The 20,113-nt window shown below is 39.6% G+C and overlaps 1 protein-coding gene across 4 annotated transcripts in view; it reads right to left on the bottom strand.

Moving 5' to 3' along the window:
- CABIN1 (calcineurin binding protein 1) overlaps positions 1-20,113 on the bottom strand; it is a 110,236-nt gene that overhangs the window by 68,158 nt on the left and 21,965 nt on the right. For all 4 annotated transcript variants that reach the window (XM_064392712.1, XM_064392714.1, XM_064392713.1 and 1 more), the window contains exons 24-28: positions 17,478-17,739; positions 14,510-14,770; positions 13,322-13,473; positions 12,130-12,308; positions 1,433-1,615 (exon numbers count right to left, since the gene is read on the bottom strand). In XM_064392712.1, coding sequence (XP_064248782.1) covers positions 1,433-1,615; positions 12,130-12,308; positions 13,322-13,473; positions 14,510-14,770; positions 17,478-17,739 — 1,037 coding nt within the window. The remainder of the gene's footprint in view (positions 1-1,432; positions 1,616-12,129; positions 12,309-13,321; positions 13,474-14,509; positions 14,771-17,477; positions 17,740-20,113) is intronic.

Raw genomic sequence — 20,113 nt, 5'->3', positions numbered from 1 at the left:
CACATTTCCTGTTAGCTAACCATTGCTGCTGGAAACACACATGCTACATGCAGATTAATTTCTTTAACTTTGATCTTTAGTCATGGAAGTTTACCATGTCTTTGTCTTTGCTAGGATAAAGAGTCTCTTACATTAGATCTTATCTCCCAGGAGAGTGTAGAGATAACTAAAATGTACTTCATCCTCAATATAAAGCTGTTCCATAACCTCTTCTCTCATAAGGTTGAACTTTTGAGTCAAACATGTTTTACAGAACACACATTTTCCAAAATCTGCTTGCCTGATGTGTATATCCATTACAATTTTACTGTACAGGTAGCTTTATGGGAAACAACATCTGTTCTAATAAACACCAGTAATTTCAGAATGCTTTTGATGGTTGAAAGACAAATTATGACAATAACACAACTCACTGCAAGCCTGAAAAGAGCCATGATTTTAGTCTGGTAGCCAAATGACTACTGGATTTAGTGATAATGGAAGTAGTATTTCACAAAACTGGGAACTGACATCTATTTCAGCATGGTAATGCAAGCACCACCACAGGCTTCCCTAGCTTGGGCAAGACTGAAGTAAAATATTTTTAAAAACAAGAAACCAAGGTAATCTAAGCCTGCAAACAACGAGATAACTGCTTGGCACTTGTTCCTAGTGAGATCAGGGAAGTGATTCAGGACTCTCCACATAGCATGATCTCTGGATCTCTGGAAATGGGAAAGTGTGAGCTGGCAAGGAAGACTTAACATCCCACAAAAAGCCACAGCCTGGAAAGGTGGACAAAATTTACACATTGGTTTTGTTTGTCTTTCCCTGTTGAAGTCCAGCCTCTCTATCTACTGCCACATCCAACTGTACAAACATCAGACAAAGGGAAATTCCAGCTAATGGATTTTGAAACCATTTTTCCAGTGGAATACAGAACACTTAGTACTGGTATATATGGAAAAATCTGGTAGAATGCAATTCTAGTTCTCTACTGGAATTAAGTATACAATGGAATAAAGCATCTAAATTCTACTACTTAAACTCTTCTCTGTACTGAATATTAAGCTGCTACTGGGACAGAACAAAAAGGGCACCTATTCCTGGGAAAAGTAAAAAAGTCTTGTTTGAGACTATATTCAAATAACTACTCTTTAAATTATTTAAAAATATGAAACACAAAAGAAAAAGCAAATAATAACCTAAAAGAAGACAAGTCAGTCCAAGGCCCAGCAGACAGCAGTTTAGTTTTTCTAAGATTTAACAGATAGAACAAATTGTGTTGGTGGCCACATAAGTGAGGCACAGCTCCAAATTTAAGCTACAGGCAGCAATGATACCTAGCTAAAATCCTTAGTCACAGCACAGCTTATTTCAGTGCATCTGCAAGCCAGGAGAAACATTTTCATGAGACCACTGCAGCTGACAAGATCTATTAAATCAGGCATACCCTTTTCCTCTGCAGATCCCAGGGCCTCTTTGCTGAGCATCAGTGTATCAGCACAGGTGGCAGAAATCCTCTTCTCTGTGTAAGTCTTCTTCAGGCTGTCCTGAGAACTGGCAGGCTCATTAAACATATCCTGTGTGGAACTGGAGTCAGACAGCACTGCTCCAGTGCTATCCTGACTCCTCTCTGCAAAAGAGATAAAGGAGGAATGCACCACTTCATACTCCTCAAGCTGTTACTTGTCTCTTGGTAACAGCAACACAAAACTCTGCAAACTCTTACAACTGCTACTTAGGATCCCTTAGCACCACCAAGAAAAGGTATTTCATTCTCACATTGCTTCCTAGAATATAGTCCTGGAATTTGATTCAAAAGCCATAAAAAAGCTCAACTTTCAAGAGCAGTTAGACTGGGGACACAATATTTCAGGGAGTATGGCTCTGTAAAATCTCCCAGGTTTACTGAATCATTTGCCTTGAAAAGCACCCAGTATAATTTTGAACCTGACACAAGCAAAGTTCAATTGACAAGAGAAAACCATGAAGAACAATACTGGCAAAAATTACTCATGAAAGAAAGAAAAGCAGGTACAATTAGAAGGCAAAGACTTACAGGAGTGATCTCTGATGCCAACTGTCCTGCAGGGGTAAGATGCTATTCAACAAACGTTCTGAAAGGTGATTTGGTATGGCAAATAAACAACACATCAAATAACCAGGCCTAACACAGACAGGGAAACTGGACGTCAAGGCAGCCTCAGAAGGAAAGGAGAAGTGACTTTACCTTGACAGAGTGGAGCTGACTACAGTACAGTCACAACTAAGCTGTTAATCTGCACAGGAACAGGCATAGTGACTCTATCAGGGGGGATAAAACACCTCAGAACAGGCAAGTGAAAACCTCCCACTCATGTCTGAAACCTGCCAGATATAACCCAAGTTCTTTACATCAAGGGTTATCAGAGGCAACCCTGCATGACTAAAGAACACAGCGCAGTCTCTCTGACAGAAAGAGGCCTGCACATTCCCACTGAGATGGGAAACTGGCATTTTTCCATATTGTGCCAACAAAATTCAGTGTTCAATATAAAATTCCAATACAGGCAATTCCCTTTAAATCTGGAGTCCAAGAATGATCTCCAATTTCTTCTTAAGATACTGATACTTGATTCTGTGATCTAGTTAAAGGTGTCCCTGCTCATTGCAGGGGTGTGGGACTAGATGAGCTTTAAAGATCCACTCCAACCCAAACCATTTTATGATTCTGTACAGAAATGGCATAACCAGGAGGGGGTTACATACATTGACGAGGTAGTTCCACTGCATTCTGATTCATTAATTTTATTGATAAGATCAAGAAAGAAAATTAACGAAGCAAAAGCCCTTGCTTTGAGATGAGAGGATAATTTAATTAAATTTCTTCTGTTCCATCTGAATTGCACTTGTTCAGGAGAGAGCTAAGGGCCTCCCAAGAATTTATTTTATCAAGACAAATCCCTTTGCAAACCTTCAGCTTGCAGATCAGGTTCTGCTTATTAGTATTCCAATGAATTTAAACCAAATTTGATGCACTCTGTAGGTTTTTCACTACCACACAAAGAAAACCTTCCCTTTCAGTTAGCAGATCTTAACAAAACTCCATCTTGGAAAAGAATGGGGGAACAGCATTTGCTTCCTAATTGGAAGCAATATAAGCTGGTTAATGATGACAAGTTTTATACAGAAAGAATATAATTACAAAGAATGGGAAGAGAAGAATTCTGAAGAGAGGTCAGTCAAGCTTTAAATGACTCATTTATAAAGCTTTAATAACTTTCTGTGGTACAAATCAATACTATTGAACTCCCAGTTGACATCAGGAAAATCATTTATAGTAGCTCCCTTGGTATTTTTTTAAAAGAAGTTTCTGTGTCTGTGGCAAAGAGGCTGAATTACTCATCTAGGAAAAAAAAATTGCAAATTTCCAGATGTTGCCACAAGCCTGCAGGTCAGTTCTGATGCGTGGGTTATGGCAGATGAAGCATTAGAATGTAAATCAAGAAGTGCCAGACCAATATGCCTGTGTGAGAGCAGATCACTGGGAAATTACAATAGTTTTTCATCATGCAAAGAGAGACAATGATTCAACACATTAAATTTCAAATGTATGCATGAGCTTTTCCTTATGGGAACAAATGTAAACACCTCCTTACAATTAGCTAGCTAATTTAATTTGAAATTTCTGCTTAAACAAGTGTGGGTCTAGGTAGGGATATTTATTCTCCTTTTCTTTCAATACATTAACCCTGTTTAAAAAATGATATTAACATTGGGCTGCTTAATCACTTGAAACCAGAGGAAGATGACTTTTGAGACAACTTTCTATTATATTAGATATTCCTTGATTCAGCAGATACTTTCCAACTAAGTGAACCAGATGGAAAACCCTGGAGTATTCCAGAAATTAGCAGCAGCCACCAATTATTAGTATTAATTTCTCAGAAATCACAGAGGATGGGTGAAGTCCCAGGGAATGGAAAACAAAGTGTAGTAGTTATCTTCACAAAGCATGAAAGGTCAAAGCTGGGAGCCAGCCAGCCTTCATCTTCCACAGAATTTTTGAGCATAAATAAATAAATCCCTCTCTAAGCACCTGAAAGGTAACAGGATCAGGAGTAGAAAATGTGTGAGTGGATCCCAGCACACACATTCACACATGTGAATTTGAGAGGAATTTGTGAGGAATTTGTGATTCTCAAACCAGAACTGGCCTAAATGTCAGGCTACTCTAAACTCCCCTCAGCAAAGCAGCACTCTGGAATGTGCAATCAGTAACTTCACAGAAAAAATATGTAAGAGTCTTCCTGTTCTACTGAGCACTAATGAAAATTAAACTTAATTACGGTGTCTGTATTTGGGACCCACATTTTAAAAAAGACACTGAAATAGGGAAAAATTAATTCAGAGGAGAGGATAAAAATGAGAGATTAATGAGATGACATATGAAAATTACCAGGAGAATTGTACTTCTCTTAAAAAAGATGAAGGAGAATTTCCAAATACATATGATTAACCAAAATAAAAATACAATAATTGCTGTTCATATTCATTAGGTACAGAGCAAAAGGCAATAGGTTTTAATTGCAGCAAAAAATTGACTTTTTTTTTGCCCTCATCTCTATCTTAAATGCTACATACAGTTAGAAAATAGCACAGAGTCACTGTGGGCTTTCAAAGACAGGCAGAAAAATGCCTTCGTTTGTTAGGTTACCCAAGATGTTCCTTAATATAATAAAAAGCTCTGTCAATACCTAAATACTGCAGTATGCAATGCAGAACTTCTGGCAACTGCACCAATTCACATCCTAACTCTGGTTTTCTAAAAATACAAAAAAAAGCATATTTTGTTCACATGGAAGTACTATTCTCTTCCAGCCTAGCTGCCAAATACAGCTTTTTTTATAAACAGAAATATGCTGGATGGACACATAGCAGATATTTTACATTTGCTGTGCTATGGAGCTTTTCCTTTCTCTGGGAAGAGCTGAGTGCAGTTGAGACAGTCATTAGTGCTGCTTAACCTATGTGCCAAAGACTGCAGAGTGTGAGGCAGAGAATGAATCCCAAATTCCCAACTGCTCTCAGCACCTGCCCTTCTGAATGACACAAATCCATGGAGAACATCAGTGCTTTTTAATAATTTCCACCATAATTAGAGATAATTTAACAAAAGCCAGTGTGATTTAAGAGGTTTTTTTTTTTTAAATATTTTTTATATTTCAATTTAAAAATATTTCACATTTTTATATATTTTTTACCTATTTTCTCAGTTCCCTACCTAGCAATAGCAATAAAGCAAGCTTTTCCAAAAAGCTGGGGTGGTCCTTTGTTTTCAGAGATTGGTAAATCAAGGACTAAATATTCTTTTGAGGTCCCTCCCTGTAATGTTTCCTATTACTTCAAAAGCTAAGATAAAAATACAGCTGGGTATTAATGTCCCAAAATTATTATCTGTAGCAGAAATGAAGAGCCTAGGGAGAAAGTTCTACTAAATTGTGCATAAGTAACTGCAACTATATTGCTATGAAAAATATGGTCTGATAGTAGATGTTTCTCCTTGGTATTATTGTATTTTGTTTCAGTACTTCATTGCATTATTCCTGAGTTTTAGGAAGATTTCAAACAACCTACGAGCTGAAATCTCAATTAGATGTAAAGTTAAATATTTCATGTTTATCTCTAAAAATTTCAGAAAATGGCACTTGAAAGCAAGTTTTTTTTTAACCTACTTTCTCATAATGTCCTCAACTTGTGACATTTCATTTCAAATCCATGTCAGATTACATCTCCTACTCTGTCAACAGGTGAAAAAGAGCAGCTTTGGACAGGAGATTTAAAAAGGTCAAAAGAAGCACCTTGCTAACTTTCAAAGACATTAGTAAAAAACCACTGATTATTATCAGAAAGATGTCATTGGGAATAAAGAACTTGTATATTCATCTGTACTGCCAAGACCTTTATTGCATCTCACTGAGGTCCTGTCAGTCACATGGATGATTAAATCACTGCCATTACTGGAACACGTCTGTCACAGATGTTAGAAAAAATATCTGAAGTCTGTTTGCCTTAATTCCATGCTTAAGAGCATTTAACATTAATCTTATCCTGAATGGAATAGGTTTACTGGCTTGACTTCAAATGCCTGCTCCCCACTACTGCTCCACAAGCAGACACAGCATGTCACTGTCACTGCTCCCTCAGCCTTTGGGGACAGCTCCTGCAGGCCAGCCACCACCAGGACAAAGCTGTGTCACACTCTGGAGAGCACAGATGTTTCATTTGAGAATGCAGCAGGAAACAGGGCTCAGTACTGCAGCAGGCACTGCCCTGTGCCAGCACCCTGCCACAGGAGCCTGTGCCCCATCCAGGAGCCTTGGCACCCAAACTGAGCCCCTCAGCACTGGGACAGGGACAAGGACAGAGATGTGTCACTGTGAGTGACCAAACTGAGCCCTCAGCACTGGGACAGGGACAAGGAGGGAGATGTGTCACTGTGAGTGACCAAACTGAGCCCCTCAGCACTGGGATGGGGACAAGAACAGAGATGTGTCACTGTGAGTGACCAAACTGAGCCCTCAGCACTGGGACAGGGACAAGGAGGGAGATGTGTCACTGTGAGTGACCAAACTGAGCCCCTCAGCACTGGGACAGGGACAAGGACAGAGATGTGTCACTGTGAGTGACCAAACTGAGCCCCTCAGCACTGGGATGGGGACAAGGACAGAGATGTGTCACTGTGTGAGTGACCAAACTGAGCCCCTCAGCACTGGGACAGGGACAAGAACAGAGGTGTGTCACTGTGAGTGACCCACCACTGGGACAGGGACAAGGAGGGAGATGTGTCACAGTGTGAGTGACCAAACTGAGCCCCCTCAGCACTGGGATGGGGACAAGAACAGAGATGTGTCACTGTGAGTGACCAAACTGAGCCCCTCAGCACTGGGACAGGGACAAGAACAGAGATGTGTCACTGTGAGTGACCAAACTGAGCCCCTCAGCACTGGGACAGGGACAAGGACAGAGATGTGTCACTGTGAGTGACCTGAAGCAGCTCAGACAATCCCAGTGCCAGAGCTCTCACTGATGACCAGGTACAGACATACAGAATTTATTCTCAGGGGAACTGAAGCACAGCTCCATGGTGCCAAATGCAATGAGGTGTTCTGCCTTTGACAGTTATTTACTATGCAGTAATCCTCTTTTGAAACTTTCTGGAAGTTAAAAGGAAGATGGAGAAGACCTCTGAAACATCTGCATACAGGAGTAAGTAAAAGGCTCAGAGAGCCAAGAGGGTACAACTCACTTCTGAATGATATCTTTGTCTTAAACATCTGAAGGAAAATGTGCTTTCAGTTACTGTAAGAAGGTATCTGAATCATGACTCTCTTTGTCCTGCCTCCCCTCTCCACTCTAACATATGAGCATTTTTCTCTACTGGTCTGCAGTCAGAAACATGATGTATCACAGAATTCTCATTCTGCAAACAGACTCCACCCATAACGGAAGACAACATTTAGCTCTGCATCAAAAGGCACTTGCACATTATTAAACAACAAAAGAATTGCAAAGATTTGCATGGGAGTAGGTTAATTTGAGGACAGCAATTTAAAGGAAGTTCTCTTTTACATGAGTCAAAGATGAGAGTGTATGTTTTGTCTGGCTGTACCACACACAGAATGTGTTTCCATAACTTACAGTCCTATATTGCTGTTCTGTCTTCAAGAGCAGAGCACCAAGGTATCTCACCCATGTCCCATCTCTTTGGACAAATGCTTTTTACATAATCTCACACTACATCTCAGTGTGACACTTGTACTAATGAGAGAGAGGTTAAATTGGGGAAAGGTAAAAATGGGACACTGCAATAAACTGGGTGTGATTCATTATTCATGGAGTCCAGTGCAGTCCCCATGGACATCCAGCACCACGTGCCAGGACAGCACATGCACTGCAGACCCAAAGATTTCATTTCTAACTCCTGAAGAGAGAGAATTTTAAGGGCAAGATTTTAATGTTCCAAAATGCAAAGTGGACGTTCTTTTTATGCACAGAAACATCCACTCCATCCCAGCAGCTCATTTAGTTTACCATGAGTGACAACCTGGTGCAAAAAGTTGCTCAGAGATCACCTTTGTCTCATCAGGATGTTGAGAACCCCCATTTACAAAAACTGTGCATCTTCACCACATTTGCAGAATTACAGACCGACAAACTATGGAGTGAGACTTCTCCCCCAGCAGGAAGCAAGGAGCCTTTCCCAGTGAGTTTATCATGCAGGTTCTGCCAATTATTAAAAGCAAGCCGTGACAGGTAAAAGCAGGAAGAAAATGCCTGGGGAACAGAGATTTGTGTAAAGGTTAGAGGCAGCACGGGCAATATTGGTTGCAAAAGCAATCAGGCAAAGACAAACACAAAAAAGGACAATTAAGTCTAACTACACACGACATACTACATGACATGGATGAAGACTTAAACAACACAACATTTCCACACTGCAATAGCCATGGATACATCATCTGCATACCACCACAGGAACATGGAATTGAGTATCAACACAACAAAGGCACATTACAGCAAAAAAGACCTCCTAAACAATCTCCCAGTCTACTTTTTGGGAAACAGATACCTTATTCAGATTTTTTTTTAATTTCACTACTTTTCCTGCTTTCTGAACTAACTCTATTGCTTTTACTGCAATTGGTTTTTACTGACTACATACATCCAGCCTGTACAGAGGAGGACAGCAAGCATATCTATTTTGCTGTGTCACCATTTAGCTGTGTAAACACAGTAACAACACAGGTAATGAAAGTCTGAGTGGCTGGCAAGTTCCTGGGTTTTCCTGTTCCCTATCTTGCTCTTAGAAAATAAGACTCTGAACCTATGCTTCAGACTTCAAATGCAAGTTTTCACTTTGGAGAGTTATAAAATAGCAATAGGCAGGGTGATGACAGGAAAGATGGGATTAACAGAAGGAAAGAAAAGATGCTGCCAAATGGAAGGACAAGAAAAGAGAAAGGAAGCTGCCCATTTTACACACATGACAGCAGCAAGTCAGCCAGCAAATAACAGCTGCCACTCAGCAATACTTTTGTCTCCTTGAAGGAGATATGTGCTAGCAGCTGCCACGGGGAAAAAGAAGTTTAGTTACTTTACAAGCTGTATTTACTGGTTCCTTTCTCCTGTTTTTATTAAATACACAACTTAAAACTAGTATCACCAACATTCACTGGATCTGAAGCCTCTCAATGCTCTCAACTTTAACAGTGATTTCTGCATATCCCAGTCATCATCTTCCACCAGCAAAACATCCTAGAGAGCTACAGAACTGTAATGACACATTTAAATACAATGTATTCAAAATAAGACTACCTTCACAGATCCACCTGTTTACAGATAAATGTTTGAAGATCAGAACACCAGGATTTTCCAGAAAATATCTTTGGCTGTACAGCAATTCTCTCCAGCTTGTAATGAGATAATTCACTGCTCTAGAAGGCACCAAACTAACAACCTCACCAAAACCCAAACCCACAAAACCCACAAAATTAACAGAATAAATAGAGTTCAGAAGGAACTGCAAGTGTTCATCTAGTCCATTCCTTTTTCCATCAGGCTAAATTATATCTCCATCATGCCTGGCAGACAGCTGCATTGCCACTTTTTAATGATTTCCAGTGCTAAAATACTGCAGGGTAATACAGAAACAGAATTTCCTAAGACTACTCTAACACAGTTTTCTATTGCTCAGAATGAAAATGCAATTTAAGTGCACTATCATCTGTTCTGTCTTCCATGAACACAGAAATCCTGGGGTTTTGCCTCTAACTCTTTGTACAGCTTCCAACACTATCTAGGTTACTCTGCTGTCTTATCTCCCCTGAGTCTTCTCCTCTGCAGACAAACCATCCCAATTCCTTCTCTCTTTCCTCATGGGTCATGTTTTCTCAAAGCACAGAACACAGAAATGGTCAAAAAAGGTCTCTGAGGTCAGTAATGATCTCAAATAACATCTTCCTTCTGGTAATATATGAAAAGTGTGTAAAACTGTACAATAACCTTACTTTACTTATGCCACCTATGATGAACAATATCAATGCAAGAGTAAACAAGAGTATTGTCAAGCTTCAGAAAGAATAAATACCTAGGCTGAATTTTGGTCAATTTATTAGTTCCTGAACAACAGTATAGACTGCTTCATTTCTGTCAGAATGGTTAAAAAATAATCAAAAGAGTAGTGAAATGATGAGTATTTTCTTGCTATTTTTAGCAATGGTACAATGGAAATGCTGGCGCCAGCTTTCTTCAGTGATGTGATTATGTGTAAGATGTCAAGAGCATTTTACTTCAAAAGTATGTATTTTAATACAAGTAAAATGCAAATGCATGCAGAAGAGCACAGTATATGTAATAATATAAAAGTGGAAGACTTCTGAGCCTGTTAGCTCAGCCTGTTAGCTCTTCCATCTGTACCAGCCCCAAGGCAAATATTTCAGTTTCCTGGGGTTCTTCAATATGCTGTATCCAGGGTTTAGTTGTGCCAGCAACTTACAAAACATTATGAATGATGCAGTACTCTGCAATTCTCCTTGTCACGGTTACACACAGCCTTCCTGAAGATCACCCAAACTCTGCCTCTTCCAGCAGCTGACATTTGGAATTGCTTTGACAGCACAAAGCTCAGTCCCAGCTAGGCTCAGCTTGCAGATCCAGGCTGCTCCTGCAGCCCTGGCAGAGGCAGCTGTTGCTGCACTTGCAGCTCCAGGCTGGGCTCAGCAGCCGCCTCCGCTCCCACCGGGCCAGAATGTCTCAGGAGAGCAGGCACTAACCACGCACACTGCAAGATTCATCCAGCTTACAGCTCTCCTGGGAGCACTGAGACACTCCTCAGGACCTCAGCAGATGTAGTCCTAGGCAGAAATGCTCCCCCACAGGGAGTAGTACTTAAGAAATATTTAAATATTTGCTCCCTTCTATGCTGTTGTATCAAAAGACATCAAAAAGCCAATAAAAGAGCCTGATCACTACATAACCCATTGACACCTCCACACTACAAATGATCTCAAACAGTCTAATGAATTACTCCCAAGTGAAATGCAAGCAGTAACAAAACAAACATTTCTCTGTTCAATATAATGAGAGAAATAAAAGAGCTTCTGTCAGTTGCACCAAGAATTATTGAGGAAAAGAAATAAATTCACCCTGAAAAAATTTCAGGCATACGAACATTTGTTTCAAAACTGTGTCAACAAAGTTATTTACAATTTCTGTTCTTCAGATATATGACAATAGGAAGCAGCCCACCCTCCAGAAATAAATTCATATGAAGAAGAGCATTTCTGTGGGGTCTGGCACATTCTACCATCACCAAGCTAAACACTGTAGGAATTTTACTCCTTGAGTGCTGATACTCATAGATCCAGATGGATAAATAAATGGCTGGAAGAGTAGAATCAGAATCAAATTCCTAGCCAAATAATAAACTCAGGTTACTTAAATTGTAACTTAATTTATATTATACATGCAATTGCAAAATCTTCATTAACACTATGACACCACCCCCCCTTCTTCTTACATTTATAAGCCAATTATTTAGTCTATATTCTATAAAGATGAGCTGCTAACCAGTCATTGTAAATGATAAAGAAAAATTAAAAGATGAAATCTACTGGACTGTCATGCAAATCACTTCGTGCTGAATCACAATATATTCAAAATAGTTGCCACCTGCCTCCTTCAAGAAATTGTAATACTGGCTTGTGTTGCTTTTTAACAATTTGTCTTGTTTGAACCAGTTTTGAATTTTCAGAAGTCATTTCACACAGGCCGAAACAGTGTCCAGTCTTCTAAAGATTGAACCCACATCTTTCCTAAAGAGCTCCAAAGAAAGAAAATCACTGAAAATTCAGAGAGCTCATACTCCTCCCACCAACACTACTGTTTTGACTGAGTGACAGGTACCAGCGGTGGCAGGTGACAACTTTGATTTTTGTATTTAAAGCCCTGACTGTACATTGATTCTATTTAAGGCACTGAATAGATAAAAAGAAAATGAGCTTCAATATTGCCCGTGATACCACAGACCCCTCACCCTCCTGGAGCAGATGAAACTGCTCGGCCCCCCCTGCTGAGCTCCCTGCAGAGTTGAGAACAGGACTGTACCGTCCGGCGTTGCCTGCTGGCGGGGTTTTTTACATTTGACGTAATCGTGGTCAACTGGAGTGGCTGTGTAAGGTGGGGATGTCAGACCTGGACCCGAGGAGGAGGGCAGGGAAGTCCCAGGGCCTGGCACTGTTCCAGCTGAGGAGTGAGAGTCTTCATCTATCAAGCAAGGTTTTTCTCTGCGAGGGAGACAAGAAAGGGCAAGTGTTTATGTACATGTTCTTACGGCATTTCCAATAGAGCAGTTAAATCTTGCTGACAAATTCTAAATAAGGGATTTTTACTACAACTTATTTGCTCCCTGTAGTGGTTTTGGTTTGTTAATTTAAGATTTTTTTAACTAATGTATTGATGAGTGTGGTGGGTTTTAGTGTTGGTTAATCATTTGTGTATTTATCTTTTGTTGTGAGGTAGGAAGATAGGATTAGGAGGAAGGTAAAGTAGGTTTAAAGCTTTAAAAGGGTACAAAGGAAATTATTATGAACAGTATTAAAATATTATTAACAGTAATTAATAAGAAAAAAAGTAGTAAGAATTAAAATAAATTTTTCAGAACACTTTTTTAAATATATTTTTTTCTTCTTGACAATGTAAAGAAAATTTTAAAATTTTAGTTAATTTATTACTTTTAAAATAGGGGTTGTTTTAGTTTATTTAGGGAGAAAAGGTTTTTTTGTTAATGTTATGGAGATTTTTTTATAAGAGTAAAAGATAGCTTTTTGTGGTTCTCAATTTTTATGATTAGTAGCTGCCTGGAAATTTCTAATTATAAAGTTTCTCTACCATGACACTCCCTTATCACTGGTCAATAGTAAACTCTTCTTTATGTTGCAGTTGTTAATGAGAAAAATTGTAAGGACTAAAATCTCTTGTCCTACAAGTGAACATAATTTGCGTTTGCATTTTTTAACTGTTGATTTTAAAGTCAAATTTATGAATAAATAAAAACAGTGACTTCAAAATGGGTCACAAAATCAGAATTGTTCTGTTTTCTTCCCTTCCCATTTCCTCTGAGCCACTTATTGAGATCTCAGAGCAGCATTTAATCTTGTTCAAGGTACCTGAAAACTGCAAACATTAGCATAAATTTTATTCACTTTGTTTCTATTTTATTCAGCTTCATTTTAATAGTTTATTGTACAGTAGTTTATCAGCAGTCATTCAGAGGATACTGCTGGAAAGTAGCACTCACTTTTCTGTAACTTTTGGGGTGTTCTTCTCCTCACCCCTGGCAAAGGGTCCCTCAGAAGCTTCTTTCATAAAACTAACAAGTACCTCTGCATCTACTCCAGAGTCTGGCTTCCCCACAAGTTTCAAAATAGAAGCATGAAGTCGAAAATATACCTAAAAACCACCAAAGTTCATTTGGTCAGTACAGAATTTGTAGCTGTGTAATCTATTACAAATAGTTTTTTCGCTATAGAATCTGCAGTAATTAATTAAGACAGCTACCTGTCACCTAAACTTACCTGGACTGAACTTTCCCTGTCTTTGAAAGTTGCTCTTAAATTACAAAATCTGAACACTGCAAATTTTATAACCTATGGACCACAACAAAGAAAGCAGAACTGGCCTTGTTGAGAGCAAGTGACCACTGGGTATGTTCTAGGGCTTCTACCAGACAACAAAGTGAAAGCAAAGGTCCCACTCATGCATGAACCTGTGCTTCCATAGGTATGAGATGCCTGTGAATCCTAGCAATGTTTGATTTTTATAAAAACCAATGAACTGTGTGCAACAAAATTCAGAAGTGGAATTGCTGACCACCTGTCCAAACTGCCTTTGAAATGAAACCAGCCTGAGTAACAGGCTCTATTTCATTCTCCAAGTGTGTCTTACAAACACTCCCCAGTGCAGAGCACCATCTCATGTACCTAACAACCTCTGGAGTACATTATATAGGGGTCTCCTCGAGCCAGATCTTAGGAGCTCCTGGAGATCTATACCACACCTGAGATAGCTCAGCTACCTCAGATGGCATAAAATCACCAGGATGGCTTCTGTGGTAGTGTTGGAAACAGAAAAGTTTTAATAAAAGGCCAAATAACAAATCTCTTCACAGAGAAAAACCTTGGCCAGGGGCAAGAGGCTCTTGCTCCTGGTAAAATATCTCACAAATGTGATTATTTCCTTTGTTCTCTTCTTTTTCTAGTGAATTGCTTAGGCTGGACTTTTTGCTTCTGTCCAATTGGCTATCCTTAAGTTTGAAGTGAAGTCCCCAAGGCCCTATGAGGTGTCTTTTTACCTAATTGAGGAGAGAAATTACTGGGCTTTTTATCCTTTTTAAGGAGACAAAGGATAATTTTGTCACTCCATCAACAGGGGGCACATTCCTACAAGAACAAGGCTTCCAGCCTATACACATTCAACATCCCTTTACCTCCAGCGCTTCCATGGCAAGTTCTGGTGGGTTGTGGTAGTGAATCTTCTTTGGGTAGCGAGCAGCCTCCTCGTGCAGGTAGTGCCCTGCCTGTTTGTAGTGCAGCAGGTACACCACAGGAGGCTGCTTCTGCTTCTCAGCTATCTTGCCCAGCATGTAGTGGATGAGCCACTCCTCCTCGTCGCCGTCGCCCTCGCAGCGCGCTGCGGAGGTGAAGCACAGCTTGGCTGTCTCCAGCATGCTGTCCCTGCGCTCCTCCATCTGCACGGGGCACAACACAGCACTGCAGGTCAGTCCCCAAAAACACCCTGCTGCCCGTGGAAAAGCGTGTGAGCTTTTAAACGCTTTCAACCTAAAGGATGTAGACATCCCAAATTCATCCCAAGCGGTCAAACGCACCCCAAGAGCCCACAAAATGTGGTTGTGGGTAGGTTTTTGTTCACTCCAGTGACTGCTGGCACAAGCAACCAGAACAAAACAGTAAGACAGAAGAAATATTTATATTTATATAAATATAAATCTGAAAAATAATAACTCAGTATTCATGTCTACAGAAATTCTACTGCTTTTTTGCAGCTGTAATTATCTTAACTCTTCAAAGAAAAGAATTATTTGCTTTGTTGTGCAACTGAAGTCTGCTAAAGCCACTATGGACCATTCTCATTTGTGAAGAAAAGTATTTCATCTTGCTTGCAATGTATCTAATTTTGAGATGAATACTCTCCCCACCCCACCCCGTCAAAAAAAAATTAAAACCAGCAGCATAAATTAAAGCTAAATGCCAATAAATTCATGTAAAAAAAACTAGGTCAAAAGATGCATTAATGTAATTTTCTCTCTTTGAAAATGAAGTTTATAAATTTAAGCTGTGCGGCTATAACCAAGAACTAAAACATAACCTTTCCTTTCCTAAACATTCTGTAAGAAGAAGAGAATAATAAGGTTTTTTTATGTATGAGAAACACATTCCTGAAGAGATATATCTGTGGAAGTGAGATGAAATTGTTTCAATTTATCTTTTATTATAATAGAGCTTTTCTTACTAAATTATGCATTTTTAATATATTCACTTGAAAAAAATGAAGATTTAAGTAGTCCCAAATAAACATTCTCATTTAATCCTCAACTTCAGATGGCTGCTCTGTATTGCTCCTTTTATCTGATAATATGAAGTAATTCCAGCACTGTCCCTAGAATTCTTCAACCTCATTGCCAAGGGGCTGCAAGACCATGAGACCAAACTTCTGATAGGGCAAAGACATAAAATGTAGTAACTTCATTTTCTGAGGAGTTAATTTCAGAGCTGTTGGGTGCAATAACCCTCCAGAAGACAACTCTATTGTTAACTGTAATTTCAAACATTCTCTTTAATAAACTATTTGTTCCCTTTCAATACAGGCTGACATCAGCTTTGTTCTCAGGCAAGAAAGTGCCTGTGGCAAGAGCAGTGTTATGCAGTGCTGGAGGCAGCTCAGATGTGAGACTCACCACCTCCTGCAAATACTTCTCCCAGAAGCAAAGGTGCTCCCAGCACTGATCTCTGCAGCTCAAACACTGAAAGTTTTACACATTACAGCAGAGGAGCAGCACTTCCTTCTTTTCACTGTGCTTTCAGCTGCAGACTAGGTAACATTTGGAAGTCAGAATAGCTAAATCAGAAATGGAGTTCACTGCTCCAAAAAGACCAAACACTTTCCCAAGCAACTCTTATCACTGTTAGAGTGTATTTAGAATTGTTCATTTTGGTTTAGCAATAAACTTTTTAATAATGTTTTTCACCTCCCTTATGCAGAAAGATAATGAATTCATAACAATGTTTTCAATGGAAATTCTACCAATCTTCTCACTTTGATCTTTTGTTTAAGTAAATGGCCCAAAACCACAGAAAAAGAGGAGGATTCTTTAGATATAAGAGATGACATGTGGACACAGATATCAGAGTAATTTCTGATCTCTTCACTATTTCAATATGTATGCATTTCACCTTTTCCTGGAAACACTGCATGACATTTACAGAAAAGAAAGGTAAATATAATTCCCCTTTCCAGAACGTTACAATAATTTTGTGTCACCTTCAAAAGATAATTCAAAGATTAGGCTCAAACTGATTTTAGACAGGAAAAAAAAAAGGAAAAAAACCCACCAGATTTGGAATGAATATTGGAATTTCCAACATTACTAAGTAACCATACAGTCTCATATGTAGAATATAGCATGTAAATACTTAATTAAAAATTTTACTATATTAGACAACTGTCCCAGATTGCAAGGCAAGATGTATTCTATTTGCCATCTGTTAGAGGTGTGGCAGTTATCTTCTGTTAATTGGGCAGGTTTTCTTTATCTCTTCCACACCCAATCCTCCCTCCTGGGGGCAGGGGAACATCTGCTGATAATGGGCCAGTGAGTGTCCCTGCATGGCTCAGATAAGAGATGCTGATAAGAACTACAGCATCCCACTGGGAGAGGCTCTGCCCAGAGGGAGGAGCCAAGCATTCCTACCTGGATAGAATCTGAGTCCTGGCACAGCAAGACAGCTTCTCCACTGGATTTCCCAGAGGAGCAGCTGCCTCTTCCACTGGATCTTCAGAGGAAGACTGCACCCTTCTCCAGGATCCCTGCTCCAACACTCCAGGAGGAATGCAGCCACCATTCTAATTGGAGGCTACCAGCACCCTGACCCACAGGGTGTCAGGCTGTGTTCTGACTCTGTCAGTGTTGTTTTGGTTTACTGCATTGTTTATTTTACCTTTTTTTTTTCCTAAATAAAGAACTGTTATTCCTGCTCCCATATTTTTGCCTGAGAGCCCCTTAATTTCAAATTTATAACAGTTGGGAAGGAAGGGGTTTACATTTCCCATTTCAGGGGAGGCTCCTGCCTGCCTTAGCAGACACCTGTCTTTCCAAACCAAGATAAAAACCTAATTTTAAATATTTAAAATTTTATACTCTCTTGGTTAGATCCCACCTGCTTCACAACTTCAGGGGGAAGCTCCATTTTCCACTGCTTGAGCTGTCGGGACGCAAAGGAATGCAGGGCATAGGAAATGGTGCCGTACTCGATCCACAGGGAGAGGTTGGAGCTGTCGATCTCCAGGGCCCGTTTGAAGCAGTTCAGGACAGGGGTAGAGTGCTTCCAGATGGGGCCATCACTCTTCAGCTCATTGGAGTTCAGCTTGTCCTGAATGCGGCTCGCTCGAGCCAGAGCCATCCCAGCCCAGGAGTCAAACCTGTGCAGGCAGGAACACAACCCATGGTTGGAAAAGATGAAAGTCTGACAAGAAAGTTTCACAGGTATGTGTGCTTGGCAGAAAGATGTCTGAATGTAGAGCCTGAGAATGGAATAGAGATGGAAGTAAGTTTTGATATAAAAGAACAATAGATGTCTAAATTGAGAATTGCTGAGCCAGTCATTGCTGGACAACTAAGAAAGCAAAGGTTACGTCAAGTTGGAAGGGGGTTTCATGACTAGAGCAAGGGATATGTTGACCACAAACAAAAAAGATGTTTTTACCAAGCAGAAATAACTCTTAGGAAAAGCAGAAAGATACCACAGACAAACCAACATGACAGTGTGGCAAGTAGAAAAAAGGTCTAAGAATTTTCCACTGCAAGAAAACTAAAAAAACAACTTTAAGCTTAAACTGTAACACACTAACTCATGTGATTGGATACTAATGACCATAATATGGTAATGATAGCAGTTATGATAGGATATAGGTAATAGTAAAGGTATTGTATATGGCGCTGATTGGGTGTTATGTATTAAGATGCTCAGCAAGAAAAATATATAATGCATTGTAACCAGAACCAAAGGGGCTTCAGGCTTGCCTAGAGCTGTAGCTGGCAGCTGTAGGTGTGGCTCTGTCACCCATGACTGCTGTAACAACTTCTTTACAAGGAACAGGATTTTGAAGAGCTGCCTGGAGTCCCATGTCTCCTGTCTCAGGCTCTTACAACCCATGAACAAACTCCCCCCTGAACATTACACTAGACATAGACAAGATCTGTCTTCTTGTATCCACAACTTTTTCCTCCTTTCATCACACAAAACAGATTCCTGCACTTCCTCCTCTCCTCAGAGTGGAACACAAGCTGTACAGCCTAAATCATACTGATTTTCTTAAAGTGGTTTCCTAACAAAGCACTGCCCCCAGTAACTGTCACACATGGAAAACAGATAAAAAATCCAGGTTTATTTGCCATGCAAAGCCAGTATATCTACATTTCTAATGGCAGCACTCCCATTGTTTTTTTCTCAGTAACCATGCAACTGTCAAAATGTTGTTACCCTGCAGGCCAGCAGCCATGATGACACCTTGTACTGTTGGACTCAACTGTGAATAATCATCATCATCATTTCCCAGCACAAAAATCATAAAACCAAAATTGCGTTCAAGTAGGAAAATCCTGATGAACTAAAACTGTAATTTCTGCTTGAAGGACTGCTGAGGGTCCAGTCCTGTGTTTGTTGACAACACAATCTGAAGGGTGATTCCATAGCCACAACCTCACATTAACACCAGGGTTCCTCTGCTCTGGGGTTTTTCAATTTTACCATGATTTTAGCATCAAGGCAACCACCATAATGTTCTCTTATTTTTGCCTGCAATTTCTTCTGATTCCAACTGAAAACCCATTTCTAGGTCAAGTGACCTCAACAGTCAGATTCCTGAGGGGAATGGAACAGGAACTGTAGTGCAGACAAGAACCAACTATTTTTAATGGGGCAAAAATACTATGCTACCACATAAGGCATCTTCTGAGCAAAAACATGCCATACATTAAAGTAAAAATGCATTCCATTCATTTATTTTTGAATTTAAGTTTGAGAACACCAAAACTGCCGAAAAATGGGTAGGGGGTGGTAATGGTAATTTCTTTATCTGTCTTTAAACAAAAGTTTTTGCCATTTGCTAGGCACAAGTCCCAGACTAGAAGATGCAATAACATTAAACTACAGCTATTTCCTCTGAAGATTTCACATCTAAAATTGCTCTGTGCCTTCACCTTCCCTTTTGTCTCCGTTACGTGACTGGATTTAGAAACAATTTTCTTGTCTCAAATCTATCAAATTAGGGTTTTTGTCACTGACCCTGATCTATCAACTTCAAGGAGAACTAAAATGATAACACCTAATATGCAAACTCTATATTTAATCAGCAAATTTAAAGGTTATTTAATTTAATTTAGAAGACTAATATTCAGAACATGCTTTATTTTTAAGATGAGAGAGCTTAATCTTGATGGTATTTCAGTGACTTGTAAATTATCAAGAAACAAGGTGGTTTTGTTTAAATATCACTTAAATACTTCACTTGTATTCTCTGTGTAGTTCTCTAGCAGCAAAATCAACACTTTCAGGAAGAGGTCAGCCTAAGCAATTAATGCACTAAAGGATGCCATTTGTGCTATAGCCACCTATCAAATGATGAAATTCTTCACTCCTTATCATGCATGAACATGGCAAAGCAAAGAACAAAAGGTACAAACAGTTCATCCTTCACAGTTATTGTTCATTTCAATTTAGCTTCCCCCCCTCCTTTCATTTATTTGTTTTAATTTCAGAGCAATCAAATATTTAACCCTACATTTTGGGTTTTG

The sequence above is a fragment of the Passer domesticus genome, chromosome 17, assembly GCF_036417665.1.
Source record: "Passer domesticus isolate bPasDom1 chromosome 17, bPasDom1.hap1, whole genome shotgun sequence".
Classification (NCBI taxonomy): domain Eukaryota; kingdom Metazoa; phylum Chordata; class Aves; order Passeriformes; family Passeridae; genus Passer; species Passer domesticus.
This window is presented reverse-complemented; position numbering and strand designations above follow the sequence as displayed.